The following is a 22835-nucleotide window of genomic DNA, read 5'->3' as shown; positions in this document are numbered from 1 at the left end:
CTCCTGCATCCTCCAGACTCTGGCACTCTCTCGTGCATCCTCCAGACTCTGGCACTCTCTCGTGCATCCTCCAGACTCTGGCACTCTCTCCTGCATCCTCCAGACTCTGGCACTCTCGCCTGCATTCTGCAGACTCTGGCACTCTCTTCTGCTTTCTGCAGACTCTGGCACTCTCTCCTGCATCCTCCAGACTCTGGCACTCTCTTCTGCATCCTCCAGACTCTGGCACTCTCATCTGCATCCTCCAGACTCTGGCACTCTCTCCTGCATCCTCCAGACTCTGGCACTCTCTCCTGCATCCTCCAGACTCTGGCACTCTCTCCTGCATCCTCCAGACTCACTCTCGCCTGTATTCTCCATACTGTGGCACTCTCTCCTGCATTTTCCAGACTCAGGCACTCTCACCTTCAACTTCCACACTGTGGCACTCTCTCCTGCATCCTTCCAACTCTGGTACTCTCTCCTGCATTCTCCAGACTCTGGTACTCTCTACCGCATTCTCCACACGCTGGCACTCTCTTGTGCATTTTCCAGACTCTGGCACTCTCCAGACTATGGCACTCTCTCGTGCACTCTCCAGAATCTGGCACTCTCTTCTGCATTCTCCATACAGGGCTCGAGACTGTGGCACTGGAATTGTCCACTCAATGATGCCATCAGTCAGTCAAAAGGCGCTATGCCCATTGGACCTGCTCCTAATAACCACACACCAGCCAGCTCTGAGAGAAAAGCCTTTTAATGCAGGAGAGTGAGCAGCTCGCTTTGGGGCCCTGGCCCCCTAGTGTCGAGGATGAGGAACAGTGGCTTGGGGGAGCTGGTGAATGGTACTTGACAGAGGGCAGCATGCCACCTCGTGCTTGCCCGTCCATGGCTCTGCTCACTCCTGCAGACCCCCACACCTCGGCACACCGCTGTCCCAGAACCAGATCTCGTTGTGGCGGTTGAAGAGTTTCATAGGGCATTAAAACAAGGTATAAAAATTGGTTACGACACCATAAAGCTTCCTTATATCAAAATGATGGTGCAACCATGTTAAGTGCCTTGGCAGGGAAGGATACAGCAGAGATATGGGCCATCATCGCCCAATCTACCGCAGGACATCAAATTAAGTATCAATCTAATAATGTTTCAGAACCTGCCTGGATTAAACATTATACGAATCTCTATTTACCTCCAGCACGCAAACATTATATTAACCCGGTGCAAATTGCTGATAAGTTTTCCTTAAAGAGCAAGCCAATCGCGAGCCCGTGGGCCAGATGGCTTATCCAATCACACTCTAAAACAATATCCCAAACTATGGTTAGAAATATTACATAACATGTTTTCCAATATTATTCGGACACAGAAATTTCCCAAGTCTTGGAAACATTCAATCATTCTCCCGATTTACAAAAAGGGCGATAGATCCAATCCGGCAAATTACAGGCCCATTGCCCTCTTGGATGCCCCGGGAAAAATATTTAATCATATTGTTCTCAGGGATCTAAACGGGTGGGCAACGGACCTAGGGAAAATAGATCCATTTCAAGCAGGTTTTGTCTCAGGATTGGGAACCTCTCCAAATATCATGACACTGAATATGCTAAGATCTCTATTCACCACCCGGAATCAACCACTGTATCTGGCATTTGTTGATTTCCGGATGGCATTTGACTCTGTTGATCGTGAACTACTCTACAAACAATTGGCTCAGTATGGTTGTCCATTTTATTTAATTTCCATATTCTAACAACTACATACCAATACAACATTGCAGATTCGACTTGCAATAGAAGGGTTGTTATCTGCATTTATTTCCATCGAGCAAGGGCTCAAGCAGGGCTGCATTCTAGCTTCTTTTTTATTTAATCTTTTAATTCTTGACCTAGGTGAACAACTAACAAACATCGTCAATGATGTGCCAAAATTGGGTAGTCAACAGATTGCATGGATGCTATATGCAGATGATCTCATTCTGTTATACCAAACTCCCAGTGGACTACAAAACGTATTGAACATATTATCTAAATATTCAATAGAAAATAATCTTGTCATTATCTTGGAAAAGACCCGAATTGTCACCTGTCGTCGAAACAAGTCTGTCTTTCAAAGGAGTTATAATTGGCACTTGCAAAATATGGCATTATTGAACGTCTCTGAATATAAATATCTGGGTCCAATGGTGTACAATGTTTAGTCTGACACACCTTATATTACAACATTGAATCTAAAATTACAAACTTTAAAATCACAGGCGAACATTCTGGTATTTAAATATGGAAAATTCTCATGTAAACATATCATGATGTTTTATCAAGCCAAAGTCGTACCGATCATGTTGTATGGAGCTGAAACCAACCTACCAATGAAGTGTAACATCTGTGACTTATGTGAAGCTCGGTTTTGGAAATCTGTGTTGAATCTACCAAAATGCACTCCACTACCTATAATTCGATTTGAACTGGGCCTAGTATCACTATCAGCACAATTATTATGGAAAATGCGTAATCTATTCTGTAAGTGTCTATTGGGTCTTGAGAAAAATAACATATTGAGTGCACTCGCCTACTATCTTGTCAACTCTGAACATGCGTTCCCACTTAAATGGCAACGTTATGTATTGAATGCGCTATCAGATGCATGTATATCAATAGAGATTTTGTTTATGAATCCGAATCGTGCAAAACTGAAATTATTTCAGCACGATTAGATTTGTAATAGAGCCAGATGTTGCACCTACAAAGACTTTAACGGGCAATTATTTGGGTCAAAAGAACTCCGGGTAATGGCAGATTATTTGCTAAAGTTCCCATCACCGTACATTAGACAACGGTACATGCGATTCAGAATTAATTTATTGCCAACAGCGGAAATATCGGTGAGAAGGGGGTCCCTTCCAACAGAATCAAATCACTGTTGTTTTTGTCTTGATAAAAAACTTCAAGAAACATTACAACATCTGGTTGTTATTTGCCCCGCACTAACATTGATGAGAAAAATCTAGTTTCACAATGTATTGTGCGTGTATGCTCCTATGACTGAAGATGAAATTTGGTTCGCAATTTTTACTAGTACAAAATTGGCAATTAGAATTGCGCTAGTGCAATAGCTAGACACCATATTGTCAATGGTTAATGTCGAATCTGACCAGTAACTAAGAAAACAAATCCAACAGATGTCATGTATGGGTGCAGAAGTAGCTCACTTTTTGTTAAAATGTGATTGGTATTTTATGAGTTAACGATTTTAGTAAATCACGCTAAGAAATATTGCTAGGTCACTCATGTAATTCATTTGTATTAAGTGGATTTAATCTGTTATGTATGAAAATTGTAGATATATTTGATTATGTACATGTATTTTGTATGTTATATTTGAAAGGTTGTTTATTAGCCAACCAAATAAAAAATAAAAAAAACGGTGGCACTGGAATTGTCCACTCATTGATGCCATCAATCAGTCGAGAGGCGCTATGCCCATTGGACCTGCTCCTAATAACCATACACCAGCCAGCTCTGAGAGCAAAGCCTTTTAATGCAGGAGAGCGAGCACCTCACTTTGTGGCCCTGCCCCCCCCCCCAGTGGCGAGGATGAGACACAGTGGCTAGGGGGAGCTGGTGAGTGGCAATTGGCAGGAAGTGGCATGCCACCTCGCGCTTGCCCGTCCATGGCTCTGCTCACTCCTGCAGACCCCCGCACCTCGGCACGCCGCTGCCCCGGAACCAGATCTCGTTGTGGCGGTTGAAGAGTTTCATGGGGCTGCGGAGACAGGAAGAGACATATCTCAGGTCAGTGCATTCTGGAAGGGGAGGGGCTGATCTTAAATGAAAGAGCGAGATCTCGAGACAAACCCATCACTCTAAAGGCCAGCAGGCTGGTACAGAATTGGCCAGAAGTCTCTTTTATTTGATGACAGGGACCAAAAATGCGCCAAAACCATAGATTCAAATTTACACTTTTATTCAGGGCATTGATTAAAAAAAGGAACAAACTTAAGTAAAATAAGGATCTGCTCAAAAGCGGATGTCATTGTGTTTAACTGGGCCCCTCTGCCTCTGGGAGGCTGGTATTATGTCCTCCGGGGTCACCTCACGCCCTCCCCGCCTCATGAACGACCCTCACAGTCCTTACAGTTCAAGAAGGCTTTCCATCACCCCTCCTCAGCCCCCTGGGCATGGTATGCTCTAGGGTTCACCCAGTCCTGCTTCAAGTTATGCACCAGTCGTGGGCTTTCCAGGGTCCTGTAATGCAAGTCTAACTATGGAGTATAGTCCAGTCAGCAGACAGGAGCTGGCAGGGAGAGCGGGAGATGTATTGTTTTAGGCCTGCCATATCTGGGGCTGTCCTCCCAGGCCCCCCTCCCGTACCTTCTCCCGCCTTCTGGACCTGCCTACGACTGTCCTCTGGTAAGTTGTTTAAACACCCGGGCTGCATAGAACATGGTTACTCATTATGTGGCCCTCCAGATGTCTTAGACTACCATTCCCATGATCCTTCACCAGTGAATATACTGTCTAGAGATCATGAGAGTTGAAGTCCAATACATCTGGAGGGCCACATAATTAGTGACCATTGCATAGAGAAGGACTCTGCAACCTTAGGCTCTCCAGGTGTTTTCAACTGCAGCCCCATCAGCCCAGACCAGCAAAGCCTATAAAGTGGGATCATGGGAGTTGCAGTCCAAAACGTAGTGAATAGACTGCAGGCGGTGCCGCCAATATACATATGTAAAATCTGGACATTCGATGTCACCATTTTTGTAAACTCAACTTGTGGAGAAAGGAGGATTGATAGCTATGTGTGTGTGTTGCGGCAAAGTAATAAGCTGAGGCTTGAAGATGGACCCAAAGAAAGGCTATTTGGCCCGGTGTCAAAGGCTAAGAGCAGCCAAAACTGGTTATCAGTCCTTGAAGAACAGTGAATGTGAGACACTGAGGCATCCCTTGTTAAGTTGCAAAGAAAGAACAACATGAGTGGCAAGTTTCTTTACTCAAGACAATTAAATGCTATAATGTGGGCCGATTCACGGTCTACTGTCACAAAGACATAAGTGATGAGATATGTTGGGCTAATTGGGTGGGGAGGTACGGGCAAGTCCACCCACCAGCATCAGTTTACGTGCTGCTAGGGAATCAAATGTTCCAGAAAGGTACAGGTTTGCCAACCAATTGTAGAGGGCCATATAACAAAGGGCCTTATAGTTTGAGAGCCATTGATATACTGTGTACTTAGTAACTGTTGAAGATGACTTGCACTAGGGGAGGGCATAAGTAGTCCACCTGACAGTAGATGTCCAATCACAATCCAATTCCTTATAGAAAGTATACTTAGATATTCCCCTTGAACCAACCACAATCTCACGTAGGTTTTCTTAGTCTGCCACATAGTATGACGTCGCGTATGATACATTTTTGTTATACAAGAATGCTTTTTATGAAATACTTTGAGACTATGCTGTGCGACATCCATTGATGTCCATTGTAACTCCCTGTTTTAGATAATTGAGGTTAAAACAGAGAAATCTTTCCTGAGTTGGTCTTATTATTTGGTGTAAGAGTTATTCTCCATCCCATCCATCGTACAATGTGTTGCCACAATTAAAAGGACCATAAGGGTTCAGAGTGATAACAGTGTAACATGTAAAACCATCACCTTGTAACGGGGTAGAATGCAAACCTATCCCCTTGATGGAGTGATAATGGGGTAGCATGAAAACCTATCCCCTTGTAGGAGTGATAACAGTGTGACATGTAAAACAACCCCCTTGTAGGAGTGATAACGGGGTAGCATGCAACCCTATCCCCTTGTAGGAGTGATAACGGGGTAGCATGCAATCCTATCCCCTTGTAGGAGTGATAACGGGATTGCATGAAAACCTATCCCCTTGTAGGAGTGATAATGATAACAGGGTAGCATGCAATCCTATCCACTTGTAAGAGTGATAACGGGGTAGCATGCAAACCTATCCCCGAGTATGAGTGATAACGGGTAGGATGAAATACTATCCCCTTGTAGGAATGATGACGGGGTTGCATGCAAACCTATCCCCTTGTAGGAGTGATAACGGGGTAGCATGCAACCCTATCCCCTTGTAGGAGTGATAACGGGGTAGCATGCAATCCTATCCCCTTGTAGGAGTGATAACGGGATTGCATGAAAACCTATCCCCTTGTAGGAGTGATAATGTTAACAGGGTAGCATGCAATCCTATCCACTTGTAAGAGTGATAACGGGGTAGCATGCAAACCTATCCCCTAGTATGAGTGATAACGGGTAGGATGAAATCCTATCCCCTTGTAGGAATGATGACGGGGTTGCATGCACTCCTATCCCCTTGTAGGAGTGATTATGGGGTAGCATGCAACCCTATCCCCTTGTAGGAGTGATAACGGGGTAACATGCAATCCTACCCCCTTATAGGAGTGATAACGGGGTAGGATGAAATCCTATCCACATGTAGGAATGATGACGGGGTTGCATGCAAACCTATCCCCTTGAAGGAGTGATAAGGGGGTAGCAGGCAATACTATACCCTTGTAGGAGTGATAACAGGGTAGCATGCACTCCTATCCCCTTGTAGGAGTGATAACGGGATAGCATGCAACCCTATCCCCTTGTAGGAGTGACAATGGGGTAGCATACAATCCTATACCCTTGTAGGAGTGATAAAGGGGTAGCATGCAAACCTATCCCCTTGAAGGAGTGATAACGGGGTAGCATGCAACCCTATCCCCTTGAAGGAGCGATAACGATAAAGGGGTTAGCATGCAATCCTATCCCCTTGTAGGAGTGATAACGGGGTAGCATGCAAACCTATCCCCTGCTAGGAGTGATAATGATAATATCGTTTTGTAGTGGTTGATAACGGGGTAGCATGCAATCCTATCCCTTTGTAGGAGTGATAACGGTGTAGCATGCAACCCTATCCCCTTGTAGGAGTGATAACGGGGTAGCATGCAACCCTATCCCCTTGAAGGAGTGATAACGATAATGGGGTAGCATGCTATCCTATCCCCTTGTAGGAATGATAACGGGGTAGCATGCAACCCTATCCCCTTGAAGGAGAGATAATGATAACGGGGTAGCATGCTATCCTATCCCCTTGAAGGAGTGATAATGGGGTAGCATGCAATCCTATCCCCTTGTAGGAGTAATAATGGGGTAGCATGCAAACCTATCCCCTGCTATGAGTGATAACGATAATATTGTCTTGTAGTGGTTGATAACGGGGTAGCATGCAATCCTATCCCCTTGTAGGAGTGATAACGGCGTAGCATGCAACCCTATCCCCTTGAAGGAGTGATAAGGATAACAGGGTATCATGAAATCCTATCCCCTTGAAGGAGTGATAACGGGGTAGCATGCAATCCTATCCCCTTGTAGGAGTGATAATGGGGTAGCATGCAAACCTATCCCCTTGTAGGAGTGATAACGGGGTAGCATCGAACCCTATCCCCTTGAAGGAGTGATAATGATAATGGGGTAGCATGCTATCCTATCCCCTTGTAGGAGTGATAACGGGGTAGCATGCAACCCTATCCCCTTGAAGGAGAGATCATGATAACGGGGTAGCATGCTATCCTATCCCCTTGTAGGAGTGATAACGGGGTAGCATGCAACCCTATCCCCTTGAAGGAGTGATAACGATAACGGGGTAGCATGCAATCCTATCCCCCTGTAGGAGTGATGACGGGGTAGCATGCAACCCTATCCCCTTGAAGGAGTGATAACGATAACAGGGCAGCATGCAATCCTATCCCCTTGTAGGAGTGATAACGGGGTAGCATGCAATCCTATCCCATGTAGGAGTGATAACAGTGTGACATGTAAAACAACCCCCTTGTAGGAGTGATAACGGGGTAGCATGCAACCCTATCCCCTTGTAGGAGTGATAACGGGGTAGCATGCAATCCTATCCCCTTGTAGGAGTGATAACGGGATTGCATGAAAACCTATCCCCTTGTAGGAGTGATAATGATAACAGGGTAGCATGCAATCCTATCCACTTGTAAGAGTGATAACGGGGTAGCATGCAAACCTATCCCCTAGTATGAGTGATAACGGGTAGGATGAAATCCTATCCCCTTGTAGGAATGATGACGGGGTTGCATGCAAACCTATCCCCTTGTAGGAGTGATAACGGGGTAGCATGCAACCCTATCCCCTTGTAGGAGTGCTAACGGGGTAGCATGCAATCCTATCCCCTTGTAGGAGTGATAACGGGATTGCATGAAAACCTATCCCCTTGTAGGAGTGACAATGTTAACAGGGTAGCATGCAATCCTATCCACTTGTAAGAGTGATAACGGGGTAGCATGCAAACCTATCCCCTAGTATGAGTGATAACGGGTAGGATGAAATCCTATCCCCTTGTAGGAATGATGACGGGGCTGCATGCAAACCTATCCCCTTGAAGGACTGATAACGGGGTAGCATGTAATCATATACCCTTGTAGGAGTGATAATGGGGTAGCATGCACTCCTATCCCCTTGTAGGAGTGATTATGGGGTAGCATGCAACCCTATCCCCTTGTAGGAGTGATAACGGGGTAGCATGCAATCCTACCCCCTTGTAGGAGTGATAACGGGGTAGGATGAAATCCTATCCACATGTAGGAATGATGACGGGGTTGCATGCATACCTATCCCCTTGAAGGAGTGATAAGGGGGTAGCAGGCAATCCTATACCCTTGTAGGAGTGATAACAGGGTAGCATGCACTCCTATCCCCTTGTAGGAGTGATAACGGGATAGCATGCAACCCTATCCCCTTGTAGGAGTGACAATGGGGTAGCATACAATCCTATACCCTTGTAGGAGTGATAAAGGGTTAGCATGCAAACCTATCCCCTTGAAGGAATGATAACGGGGTAGCATGCAACCCTATCCCCTTGAAGGAGTGATAACGATAAAGGGGTTAGCATGCAATCCTATCCCCTTGTAGGAGTGATAACGAGGTAGCATGCAAACCTATCCCCTGCTATGAGTGATAATGATAATATCATCTTGTAGTGGTTGATAACGGGGTAGCATACAATCCTATCCCTTTGTAGGAGTGATAACGGCGTAGCATGCAACCCTAACCCCTTGAAGGAGTGATAAGGATAACAGGGTATCATGCAATCCTATCCCTTTGTAGGAGTGATAATGGGGTAGCATGCAAACCTATCCCCTTGCAGGAGTGATAACAGGGTAGCCTGCAATCCTATCCTCTTGTAGGAGTGATAACGGGGTAGCATGCAAACCTATCCCCTTGAAGGAGTGATAATGAAGGAGCATGCAAACCTATCCTCTAGTAGGAGTGATAACAGGGTGGCATGCAATCCTATCCCCTTGTAGAAGCGATAACGGGGTAGCACGCAAACCTATCCCCTTGAAGGAGTGATAATGGGGTAGCATGCAAACCTATCCCATGTAGGAGTGATAATGGGGTAGCATGCAACCCTATCCCCTTGTAGGAGTGATAACGGGGTAGCATGCAAACCTATCCCGTTGAAGGAGTGATAATGGGGTAGCATGCAAACCTATCCCCTTGAAGGAGTGATAATGGGGTAGCATGCAAACCTATCCTCTAGTAGGAGTGGTAACGGGGTGGCATGCAATCCTATCCCCTTGTAGAAGTGGTAACGGGGTAGCATGCAAACCTATCCTCTTGAAGGAGTGATAATGGGGTAGCATGCAAACCTATCCCCTTGCAGGAGTGATAACAGGGTAGCCTGCAATCCTATTCTCTTGTAGGAGTGATAACGGGGTAGCATGCAAACCTATCCCCTTGAAGGAGTGATAATGGGGTAGCATGCAAACCTATCCTCTAGTAGGAGTGATAACAGGGTGGCATGCAATCCTATCCCCTTGTACGAGCGATAACGGGGTAGCACGCAAACCTACCCCCTTGAAGGAGTGATAATGGGGTAGCATGCAAACCTATCCTCTAGTAGGAGTGATAATGGGGTAGCATGCAACCCTACCCCCTTGTAGGAGTGATAACGGGGTAGCATGCAAACATATCCCCTTGAAGGAGTGATAATGGGGTAGCATGCAAACCTATCCCCTTGCAGGAGTGATAATGGGTTAGCATGCAAACCTATGCCCTTGCGGGAGTGGTAACGGGGTGGCATGCAATCCTATCCCCTTGTAGGAGCGATAACGGGGTAGCACGCAAACCTATCCCCTTGAAGGAGTGATAATGAGGTAGCATGCAAACCTATCCCCTTGTAGGAGCGATAACGGGGTAGCACGCAAACCTATCCCCTGAAAGGAGTGATAATGGGGTAGCATGCAAACCTATCCCCTTGCAGGAGTGATAACAGGGCAGCATGCACTCCTATCCCCTTGTAGGAGTGATAACAGGGTAGCATGCAAACCTATTCCCTTGAAGGAGTGATAATGGGGTAGCATGCAAACCTATCCTCTAGTAGGGGTGATAACAGGGTGGCATGAAATCCTATCCCCTTGTAGGAGCGATAACGGGGTAGCACGCAAACCTATCCCTTTGAAGGAGTGATAATGGGGTAGCATGCAAACCTATCCTCTAGTAGGAGTGATAACGGAGTAGCATGCAACCCTAACCCTTGTAGGAGTGATAACTGGGTAGCATGCAAACCTATGCCCTTGAAGGAGTGATAATGGGGTAGCATGCAAACCTATCCTCTAGTAGGAGTGATAATGGGGTAGCATGCAATCCTATCCCCTTGTATGAGTGATAACTGTATTAGCCAGAAGTGCACGGAACCTTACCAAAGAACGGATCCTCCCTCACCTAGACTCGCTAACACTTAACCTCCCAACTTCCCCAGACCCTTCGGTACTGGCGGGCATTTACAACGCCACTCTGACCACGGCGGTTGATACCATTGCACCACTACAAAGTAAAAAAGGCAAAAAAATGTAACACTGCAATACCGGGTTCTCCGCAGAACTGAAAGAACTGCGTACCCAAAAACATAAAGCCCCAAGTAAATGGTTAGGCTCCCCACAGGAATCCACATTATCCTCTTACAAGACTCTAGCGAGTCAATACAAGAAAGCAATAATGATAGCCAAAGCCTCCTCCTACAACGAACACATCAAACGCCACTTCTGAGTCTATGGAACTCTTTGCCATCTTCAAAGAACTATCCACTCCAGCCACTAAATCTCATGAGATCCCTAAAGACAAAGCATTGTGTACCAACGTACAGACAGCTCTGATCAATAAAATTGAGTTACTGCAAAACAAAATAAATGAGCATCATAAAAACCTCTTTAAACAGACCAACCTAGCCTCCTGCCCTGATATCAAAAGCACTTCGCACAATATAAAACCCTTCTCATTCAGGGAGGTCACTGAATCCCAAGTCATAGATATTGTAAACAAAATTAAGCCATAAAACTGCAAAGGTGATGCCTGCCCAGCCAAACTAATCAAAGACTGCGCAGAAACCCTCGCCCCTTCCCTAAAAACCTTCCTCAATGCATCCTTCAAAACTAACACAGTTCCTGACAGCCTAAAAGAAGCGTGGGTTCGCCCACTTCTTAAAAGACCATCTCTGGACCCTGAAAATAACCAACAACTACAGGCCCATCACCACCATCCCTTTCTTGCGTAAAATATTGGTCAAGGTTGCATACACTCAAATACAGCAATTCCTGGAAGAAAACAAAATCCTAGGTAAAAGGCAATCAGGCTTCCACCCAGGCCATGGAACAGAATCTGCCCTTCTTGATCTTAAAATCCAATTGTGTGACATTATGGACAAAGGAAAACCGGCACTTCTCCTTCTGCTAGATCTGTCGGCTGCCTTTGATCTTGTCAACCCTGATATTCTCGGCAAGCAACTAATAAATGCGGCCCATTTCTCCCCACAATCCACAGCCTGGATTGAGTCCTTCCTCAAAGGGAGACTCATGAGAGTATTCTCCGACTCTGCGTGTGCCTCTCCCACCACCATACGCTGTAGAGTTCCACAAGGTTCGTGCACCGCACCTACCCTGTATAACATCTTCACCCTCCCCCTTTTCAATGACCTGGATCGGCGTGACATAGCCTACACAAACTATGCCGACGATACCCAAGTCCTACTCACCCTAACCGGCATATAGAAACAAGACGCTACTGCGCTAACCAACATCTACACAGCCATCCAAACATGGATGGCAGCCAATGGCCTCTGTCTCAATGGAGACAAAACAGATATCCTCATGGTAGGCACTAAAGAAACACTTAAGAAACTCTATCCCCAATACAGCACCTTCAACATTGACAATACCAGCATTACGGCGACATCATCATGTACAAACCCTAAAACCCTCGACTCCTCCCTGACCATGACACGCCAGGTCACTGCCATATCCTCCTCTGCCGCCCTCATCACAAAGATCATCAATGCAGTCAAGCCATTCCTGTCAATCAAAAACCACCTATCAATTGCCAAAGCCACAGAAGGCACCAAGCTCGACTACTGCAATGCACCCTTCCTTGGCACATCTGTCAAAAACATCAATAAGCTCCAAGTAACACAAAACAATGCCCTCAAAGCAGCATTGAGCATTGCCAAAAGGGACCATATCTCCCAGGCCAGGAAAGACGCGCACTGGCTACCTATCGGAGAACGCATCCTCTTTAAAACAATGGCCATCACATACAAGTGCCTTTCACTTAACGCCCCTCCCTACCTCTCGGAAAGGATCACCCACAACCCCTCATCCAGACCCACCAGAACACATCTCTCTAACTAAATCTATGTCCCCTTCTTCAAAAGGGCAAAAGTAGGAGGCTCCAGCTTCCAACACCTAGCCCCCAAGAATTGGAGTGCCCTCCCCACTGCACTCAGAAATGAAGAACCCTATAATGTCTTCCGCAAATTGCTAAAAACCAAACTGTTCAACTAACCATGTCATCCCTGTGCAACTGCCAACGATTGCACTGGCACACGATGCTGTTCCTCTGGAACAAAGAACGCGCACATCTTCCTTTTTTTAATATGATGTATTTATTGTCTATTTGCTGCATTGTTTTGACTCACCTATGTATGTACTAAGCAAACACCCTGTAACAGTGCCACGTTACCTCAGGGCCGCTGTGTGCTATACAAATTCAAATAAATAAAAATAAAAAATAACATTGAAGGAGTGATAATGGGGTAGCATGCACTCCTATCCCCTTGAAGGAGTGATAACGGGGTAGCATGCAATCCTATCCCCTTGTAGGAGTGATAAAGGGGTAGCATGCAAACCTATCCCCTTGAAGGAGTGATAATGGGGTAGCATGCACTCCTATCCCCTTGTAGGAGTGATAACGGGGTAGCATGCAAACCTATTTCCTTGAAGGAGTGATAATGGGGTAGCATGCACTCCTATCCCCTTGAAGGAGTGATAATGGGGTAGCATGCACTCCTATCCCCTTGAAGGGGTGATAACGGGGTTGCATGCAATCCTATCCCCTTGTAGGAGTGATAAAGGGGTAGCATGCAAACCTATCCCCTTGAAGGAGTGATAATGGGGTAGCATGCACTCCTATCCCCTTGTAGGAGTGATAACGGGGTAGCATGCAAACCTATCCCCTTGAAGGAGTGATAATGGGGTAGCATGCACTCCTATCCCCTTGAAGGAGTGATAATGGGGTAGCATGCACTCCTATCCCCTTGAAGGGGTGATAACGGGGTTGCATGCAATCCTATCCCCTTGTAGGAGTGATAAAGGGGTAGCATGCAAACCTATCTCCTTGAAGGAGTGATAATGGGGTAGCATGCACTCCTATCCCCTTGTAGGGGTGATAACGGGGTAGCATACAAACCTATCCCCTTGAAGGGGTGATAATGGGGTAGCATGCACTCCTATCCCCTTGAAGGGGTGATAACGGGGTTGCATGCAATCCTAGCCCCTTGTAGGAGTGATAAAGGGGTAGCATGCAAACCTATCTTCTTGAAGGAGTGATAATGGGGAAGCATGCACTCCTATCCCCTAGTAAGAGTGATAACAGGGTAGCATGCAAACCTATCCCCTTGAAGGGGTGATAATGGGGTAGCATGCACTCCTATCCCCTTGAAGGAGTGATAATGGGGTAGCATGCAGTCCTATCCCCTTGAAGGGGTGATAACGGGGTTGCATGCAATCCTAGCCCCTTGTAGGAGTGATAAAGGGGTAGCATGCAAACCTATCTTCTTGAAGGAGTGATAATGGGGAAGCATGCACTCCTATCCCCTAGTAAGAGTGATAACAGGGTAGCATGCAAACCTATCCCATTGGATGTGCAATGTATACATCTGCCCCCTTTTTTATAATTGCTATTAACACAACATGTTAAAGTGCTCTCTTTTGCGAGTGACACACACGTAACATGCACACCTGTCCCCTTTTGTGAATGATAGATGATTGACTGAGGGTTTTATGATGCGCGACGTAACGGCGCAACACAGAAAAGGCGCCAGTTTCCAGACAGTCCTGTGCGGGTAGCTGCTGCCAGAGCCCCTCCCTGACCCATGGAAAAAGCTCGGTGTTTGCCGCTTTGCGGAACTGGACCACAGACGCCTTTTCCTGATCTCCCATGGAAGCCTGTTGCATAATGTGGGTGCGATGAAGCTGTTGCACGTGGAAGGGCAGCAGGGCTTGGAAGCCTGTATCCACTGCAGAAATGGGTCACAGTTTGGGAGGCGCCCCGGGTTGTACTCGCAGGTGTCCTCGTTCACAATTCTTAAAGGTGCAACATTGATGTATAGCCACCGTGGTCTGATTGTGTCATGTGTAAAGGAAGCCCACTGGTGCCGGTGTTGAGGGTGTAACATATAAACCCACCCCCTGGTGCGAATCCTGAGGGTGTAACACATAAGCCCATCCCCTGGTTCTGATGGTATAAGCTGTGACCAGGTCACTTGGCTGAGTGCCTACACAGTGTTGTAACTTGCCAACCTATCACCTCATGGGAAGCATGGTTGTGTCAAAGCTCTCCTCACCCGTTGTACCCTGCGGTGTAGTAGTAGTCCGGGGTGAAGTCTTCGCCATTCTCCCGCAGGGAAGTGTCTAGAGCCTTGGAGTGGAAGTCTCGGTTGCTGTTTATGATCCAGCCCCCAAAGGAACGGACGTACACCACCATCTCAGGGAAGCGGGAGAAGAACACCTGGAGAGGAGAAGCCGAGGTGGCACACGGTTACCCAAAGTTCACAAACGGCCACATAAACTCTGCCCACAGGAAGCAACCCTCAAATACAACAGACACACAGCCTCACAACCCCTCGTCCCTGGAGCTAAGACCTTTGGACCTCAAGAACACGCCAACATGGACCCACACAAGGTTGTGACCCGCTGCAGCCTTGCAAACGCTTACTGTAGCGAGCCCACCAGGGTCTGCTGGATTGCCTTGTTACACCCTGTTCTGGGCCTTCAGCAATCGCTCTGGGCTCTGTAGCGTAACCGAATACTACGCGCATCTGATTGCATAGAGGCACTGGTAGGCTTAAGGCGTGGCTCAGACACAATGGCAGTGCAGTAGACGGTGTATATTTAGAACTTTGAGACCAGGTTAATAATTGTTTTTGTCTCTTCACAGGATTTGCCACGAAAGTAAAATGGGCACCCCTAGACCTCAGAGCGGCACCCCAAGCATGTGCCTTGCTTTTATAGGAGATGGAGCTCCAGAGTTACCCATTGTGTCAACTGGGCACACCCTAAGGCTATGCCCAGCTGGCACTGTGCCCCTAATATGTCCATTGGGCATGGACAGTGGCCATGACCAGTGGACTCCTAGCCTGGAGGACGGTCTGGTCATACCTAATGGACACTCTGCCCAAGAAACCAAGTGTGTCCACTGGACATGGTCTGTGGCCATGCCCAGTGAACTCCTTGCCCAGAGGATGGTCTGGTCATGCCCAATTGGCTCTCATGGTCTGTAGCCATGCCCAGTAGACTCCTTGCCCGGAGAACGGTCTGGTCATACCTAATGGACACTCTTGCCAAGACACCAAGCGTGTCCACTGGGCTTGGCCTGTGCCCTCTTTGCATGCATGCACAGTGAACCTTTTCTTGGGGCATGACCTTTGGCATATGCCCATGATACAAACAAATGCTCCTTTTGGCAAAGTAGTCTTAAAAAATTGAAGCAATTCTTTGAATCTTTCTATAAAACATAGAGGCCATTAATGAGCCTTTGTGAGGTGAGGAAGCGCCATTCAATGAAGGTGGTTCTTATTCGGCATACGGTCATGTGTGAAGTCTAACGCTCAGCTATCAACCATTGCGAGCCGAGGTCAGAACTGGAAGTGGAGAAGTTGTGAAAGGGAACAATAACCATAAGAGAGAATGAGCAGTAACGAGCAGAAAACGAGTCTATTAGCAATAACTGGTAGAGAAAGGGGGAGCATAACCACAATAGATAAGGAACAAAAACAACCAGGAGCTGAAGGTGAAATAACCAGGTGTTACGCTCACCTGGTATCCACGGGGATGCCACCGAGACCTGGTTGTATGATTGCACTCTCAAACCCTCTCCCGGTCCCTTGGCAAAGCCTCTGGTTAAAGATGGGTCTGTAATACAGGAGAGCTGGATTCAATACCTGATTGCCTTTATGTTTTCTCACAACTCCTTCCTCCCCCTTGGGCCTTCTCCTCACCTTAATACTGTAAAAGGTGGATTCTCCGTCCTACTCCTCGAGGCAGGGGCGTGTAGATGTGGGGGGGCGAGCAGCGACCAAGTTACTTCACTGGTGCAAGCCCCACTGTGGGAATCCAGGCCTGCTGTGACTCCATAGGTTTGCTGCTTTACAGTCTTTATTTCAGTTCTTATGTTCCTCTTAGTTCGAATACTACAGTCTTGCTTCTTTCCTTTTATGTATGGAAAGGTATTTTGGTGTTGTCATGCAGTTTGAAGATGAGTATGGGCCGGTAGGCGAAAGTGCGGTGTGCGCGATGCTGTCCGGTGAGTAATGCGCGGTGCGCGGCGCTGTTTAGCCTTTTATATTGCTAACCTGTGTCTTTTCTCTCCTTGCAGACCGCGTTTTTCCTCGCCGAGCGCTGTGATGTTCCAGCGATGATACTGACCAGGGGATGACTAACCAGGTAAGAATCCTGTGGCTTTCTTCATTCGGGAGAAAACGTGAGTAAACGCTTACTAATGCTGTCTTTCTATGGTATTCCAGGATGCATGCAGTGCCGTATGATGGAGTTCGTACCTTCAGGTGAGTGGAACTGAAGTCGGTGATGGATTGAAGACAGGATACTATTCCAGGTAAGGTTCGTAGTGTTCTTTCTCTCTCGGCAGGTCCTTGGGTTCAGGTAAACTGGCATCAAAAAACTGGACACGGTGAGCGTTTCGCTGCCCACAGCAGAATAACGCGAAGCGTGTTCTGCTGTTTGGGTGCGGTTTAAATAGTTTCAGGTAAAGTAGTCCAGGTAAAGTAGTCCCAAGCACTGCCACACCCAAAAGACTAACCGCATAGCTCAGTTCCTTGTAACTGAGCTATGTGTGTGCCTCCATGTTGGCTGAACCCCCCCCCCCCAAGTTAAATAGTCCCAAATAAATAGTCCCATTCTAATGTTGGTCTTCGGGATGGTTATGAGCCTGGCACCAAAGGCGCCAGGACTGACTCCAAGAGAGTCTTGGATGAGGTTTTAAGGTCTTTGAACTGGCCCTAACTGAAAGGCTGACTTGCCAGTGAGGGCCAGCGGTAAGGGTCATGACAGCAGGCGAGTCAGAGAAGGGGAAATAACTGGAAGTGGAGAAGTCGCAAAAGGAAACAATAACCGTAAGAGAGAATGAGCAGTAACGAACTGAAAACAAGTGTATTAGCAAAAACTGGTAGAACAAGGGGGGGAGCATAACTACAAGAGATAAGGAACAAAAACAACCAGGAGCTGAAGGTGCAATAACCAGGAGAGCCAGAGAGGGGGTCACGAAAGGGAACAATAACCATAAGTGAGAATGAGCTGTAAAGTGCAGAAAACAAGGGTATTAGCAGAAACTAATAGAACAAGGGGGGAGCATAACCACACTAGTGGATGAACAATAACAACCAGCAGCTGAAGGTGCAATAACCAGGAGAGCCCGAGAGGGGGTCATAACTGGAAGTAGACACGTCATAAAAGGGAGCAATAACCGTAAGAGAGAAGAAGCAGAAAACGAGTGCATTAGCAAAAACTGGTAGAGAAAGCGGGAGCAGAACCACAATAGATAAGGGACAATAGCAACCAAGAGCTGAGGGTGCAATAGCCAGGAGAGCCAGAGAGGGGGTCTAAACTGAAAGTGGAGATGCCTCGAAAAGGAAACAATAACTGTACGAGAGAATGGGCCTCATTACAACAAAGGCGGCCACAGTATGAACGGTGCCGGTACGGGACCGGCACCATTCATACCGGGCCGCCCCATTTCGAGTCCTGCAGCGTGTCCCGCTCTTCACGCCTGGTCAGACCAGACGTGCATAGCGGGACCCGCGAGCAGACCAGGATGCTAACAACAGGCCCGTCATTAATGGGCCCGTTGTTAGCATCCTCCCCAATCCCATTGAGCCCTATGGGGGCTCAAATGGGAATGGGGATGTACCGGGTCCCGCGAAAGGGAATTACCTGGCCCTCCAAGGTCAGAATGGCCCGGTAAGCCCCCTTTTGCGGGACCCGGACCAGAGTTTGAAGGTAGCCAGGCCGCTAAAAACGGCATGGCTACCTCCAAACTCGTAATGAGGCCCAATGAGCAGTAACAAGTAGAAAACGAGTGTATTAGCAAAAAGTGGTCGAACAAGGGGGGGGTGCATAACCACAATAGATAAGGAACCATAACAACCAGGAGCATAAGGTGCAATAACCAGGAGAGCCAGAGAGGGGGTCTAAACTGGAAGTGGAGAAGTTGCGAACGGGAACAATCATCATAAGAGAGAATGAGCAGTAGCAAGCAGAAAACGAGTGTATTAGCAATAACTGCTAGAGAAAGCTGGGGAGCAATAGGTCAAAGAGGAGGATTCCTTACCACAAGTAAAGCTCGAACATGTTAAATCTGTGTACCGTATGGACATGAATAACACCCTTATTGATGTCTTGAAAGCTCCAGTGGGAGCTAAAGCGAATCTTTTTTAATATGAAACATTAGTTTGTTGCATTACCAATAACGCGAGAATAAAAACGTCTCCAGAATCCTATGCTTTAGACTGAAGGGAAATGCATGAGGCGTACAGAGAATGCCCAATAATAGCTATTGATCATGTTATCCTATGGCTCACCAGGCTTTAGACTGAAGGGAAATGCATGAGGCGTGCAGAGAGTGGCCAAAGATAGCTATTGATCATGTTATCCTATGGCTCACCAGGCTTTAGACTGAAGGGAAATGCATGAGGCGTGCAGAGAATGGCCAAAAATATCTATTGATCATGTTATCCTATGGCTCACCAGGCTTTAGACTGAAGGGAAATGCATGAGGCGTGCAGAGAATGCCCAAAGATAGCTATTGATCATGTTATCCTATGGCTCACCAGGCTTTAGACTGAAGGGAAATGCATGAGGCGTGCAGAGAATGCCCAAAGATAGCTATTGATCATGTTATCCTATGGCTCACCAGGCTTTAGACCGAAGGGAAATGCATGAGGCGTGCAGAGAACGGCCAAAGATATCTATTGATCATGTTATCCTATGGCTCACCAGGCTTTAGACCGAAGGGAAATGCATGAGGCGTGCAGAGAATGCCCAAAGATAGCTATTGATCATGTTATCCTATGGCTCACCAGGCTTTAGACCGAAGGGAAATGCATGAGGCGTGCAGAGAATGCCCAAAGATAGCTATTGATCATGTTATCCTATGGCTCACCAGGCTTTAGACTGAAGGGAAATGCATGAGGCGTGCAGAGAATGCACAAAGATAGCTATTGATCATGTTATCCTATGGCTCACCAGGCTTTAGACTGAAGGGAAATGCATGAGGCGTGCAGAGAATGGCCAAAAATATCTATTGATCATGTTATCCTATGGCTCACCAACCAGGCTTTAGACTGAAGGGAAATGCATGAGGCGTGCAGAGAGTGGCCAAAGATAGCTATTGATCATGTTATCCTATGGCTCACCAGGCTTTAGACTGAAGGGAAATGCATGAGGCGTGCAGAGAGTGGCCAAAGATAGCTATTGATCATGTTATCCTATGGCTCACCAGGCTTTAGACTGAAGGGAAATGCATGAGGCGTGCAGAGAATGGCCAAAGATAGCTATTGATCATGTTATCCTATGGCTCACCAGGCTTTAGACTGAAGGGAAATGCATGAGGCGTGCAGAGAATGCCCAAAGATAGCTATTGATCATGTTATCCTATGGCTCACCAGGCTTTAGACTGAAGGGAAATGCATGAGGCGTGCAGAGAATGCACAAAGATAGCTATTGATCATGTTATCCTATGGCTCACCAGGCTTTAGACTGAAGGGAAATGCATGAGGCGTGCAGAGAGTGGCCAAAGATAGCTATTGATCATGTTATCCTATGGCTCACCAGGCTTTCGACTGAAGGGAAATGCATGAGGCGTGCAGAGAATGGCCAAAGATATCTATTGATCATGTTATCCTATGGCTCACCAGGCTTTAGACTGAAGGGAAATGCATGAGGCGTGCAGAGAATGCCCAAAGATAGCTATTGATCATGTTATCCTATGGCTCACCAGGCTTTAGACTGAAGGGCAATGCATGAGGCGTGCAGAGAATGCCCAAAGATAGCTATTGATCATGTTATCCTATGGCTCACCAGGCTTTAGACTGAAGGGAAATGCATGAGGCGTGCAGAGAGTGGCCAAAGATAGCTATTGATCATGTTATCCTATGGCTCACCAGGCTTTAGACTGAAGGGAAATGCATGAGGCGTGCAGAGAATGGCCAAAGATAGCTATTGATCATGTTATCCTATGGCTCACCAGGCTTTAGACTGAAGGGAAATGCATGAGGCGTGCAGAGAATGCCAAAAGATAGCTATTGATCATGTTATCCTATGGTTCACCAGGCTTTAGACTGAAGGGAAATGCATGAGGCGTGCAGAGAATGGCCAAAGATAGCTATTGATCATGTTATCCTATGGCTCACCAGGCTTTAGACTGAAGGGAAATGCATGAGGCGTGCAGAGAATGCACAAAGATAGCTATTGATCATGTTATCCTATGGCTCACCAGGCTTTAGACTGAAGGGAAATGCATGAGGCGTGCAGAGAGTGGCCAAAGATAGCTATTGATCATGTTATCCTATGGCTCACCAGGCTTTAGACTGAAGGGAAATGCATGAGGCGTGCAGAGAATGGCCAAAGATAGCTATTGATCATGTTATCCTATGGCTCACCATGCTTTAGACTGAAGGGAAATGCATGAGGCGTGCAGAGAATGCCCAAAGATAGCTATTGATCATGTTATCCTATGGCTCACCAGGCTTTAGACTGAAGGGAAATGCATGAGGCGTGCAGAGAATGGCCAAAGATAGCTATTGATCATGTTATCCTATGGCTCACCAGGCTTTAGACTGAAGGGAAATGCATGAGGCGTGCAGAGAATGCACAAAGATAGCTATTGATCATGTTATCCTATGGCTCACCAGGCTTTAGACTGAAGGGAAATGCATGAGGCGTGCAGAGAGTGGCCAAAGATAGCTATTGATCATGTTATCCTATGGCTCACCAGGCTTTAGACTGAAGGGAAATGCATGAGGCGTGCAGAGAGTGGCCAAAGATAGCTATTGATCATGTTATCCTATGGCTCACCAGGCTTTAGACTGAAGGGAAATGCATGAGGCGTGCAGAGAGTGGCCAAAGATAGCTATTGATCATGTTATCCTATGGCTCACCAGGCTTTAGACTGAAGGGAAATGCATGAGGCGTGCAGAGAGTGGCCAAAGATAGCTATTGATCATGTTATCCTATGGCTCACCAGGCTTTAGACTGAAGGGAAATGCATGAGGCGTGCAGAGAATGGCCAAAGATAGCTATTGATCATGTTATCCTATGGCTCACCAGGCTTTAGACTGAAGGGAAATGCATGAGGCGTGCAGAGAATGCCCAAAGATAGCTATTGATCATGTTATCCTATGGCTCACCAGGCTTTAGACTGAAGGGAAATGCATGAGGCGTGCAGAGAATGGCCAAAGATAGCTATTGATCATGTTATCCTATGGCTCACCAGGCTTTAGACTGAAGGGAAATGCATGAGGCGTGCAGCGAATGCACAAAGATAGCTATTGATCATGTTATCCTATGGCTCACCAGGCTTTAGACTGAAGGGAAATGCATGAGGCGTGCAGAGAGTGGCCAAAGATAGCTATTGATCATGTTATCCTATGGCTCACCAGGCTTTAGACTGAAGGGAAATGCATGAGGCGTGCAGGGCTCACCAGGATTTAGACTGAAGGGAAATGCATGAGGCGTGCAGAGAATGCACAAAGATAGCTATTGATCATGTTATCCTATGGCTCACCAGGCTTTTGACTGAAGGGAAATGCATGAGGCGTGCAGAGAATGCACAAAGATAGCTATTGATCATGTTATCCTATGGCTCACCAGGCTTTAGACTGAAGGGAAATGCATGAGGCGTGCAGAGAATGCACAAAGATAGCTATTGATCATGTTATCCTATGGCTCACCAGGCTTTAGACTGAAGGGAAATGCATGAGGCGTGGAGAGAATGCCCAAAGATAGCTATTGATCATGTTATCCTATGGCTCACCAGGCTTTAGACTGAAGGGAAATGCATGAGGCGTGCAGAGAATGGCCAAAGATAGCTATTGATCATGTTATCCTATGGCTCACCAGGCTTTAGACTGAAGGGAAATGCATGAGGCGTGCAGAGAATGGCCAAAGATAGCTATTGATCATGTTATCCTATGGCTCACCAGGCTTTAGACTGAAGGGAAATGCATGAGGCGTGCAGAGAGTGGCCAAAGATAGTTA

General features: G+C 46.8%; 1 protein-coding gene across 1 annotated transcript in view; it reads right to left on the bottom strand.

Moving 5' to 3' along the window:
• Positions 1–2159: 2159 nt before the first annotated feature.
• The window catches only part of LOC138522019 (heme-binding protein 2-like), a 60370-nt gene continuing 39694 nt past the window's right edge, over positions 2160–22835 (bottom strand). Inside the window, exons 6-7 of the mRNA XM_069635220.1 lie at positions 14912–15075; positions 2160–3741 (exon numbers count right to left, since the gene is read on the bottom strand). Coding sequence (XP_069491321.1) covers positions 3660–3741; positions 14912–15075 — 246 coding nt within the window. The 3' untranslated portion in view covers positions 2160–3659. The remainder of the gene's footprint in view (positions 3742–14911; positions 15076–22835) is intronic.

This window comes from Ambystoma mexicanum, chromosome 13 (genome assembly GCF_040938575.1).
Source record: "Ambystoma mexicanum isolate Mex_15411 chromosome 13, UKY_AmexF1_1, whole genome shotgun sequence".
NCBI lineage: Eukaryota > Metazoa > Chordata > Amphibia > Caudata > Ambystomatidae > Ambystoma > Ambystoma mexicanum.
Note: the sequence above shows the minus strand (reverse complement) of the source record. Positions and strands in the feature narration are given on the sequence as shown.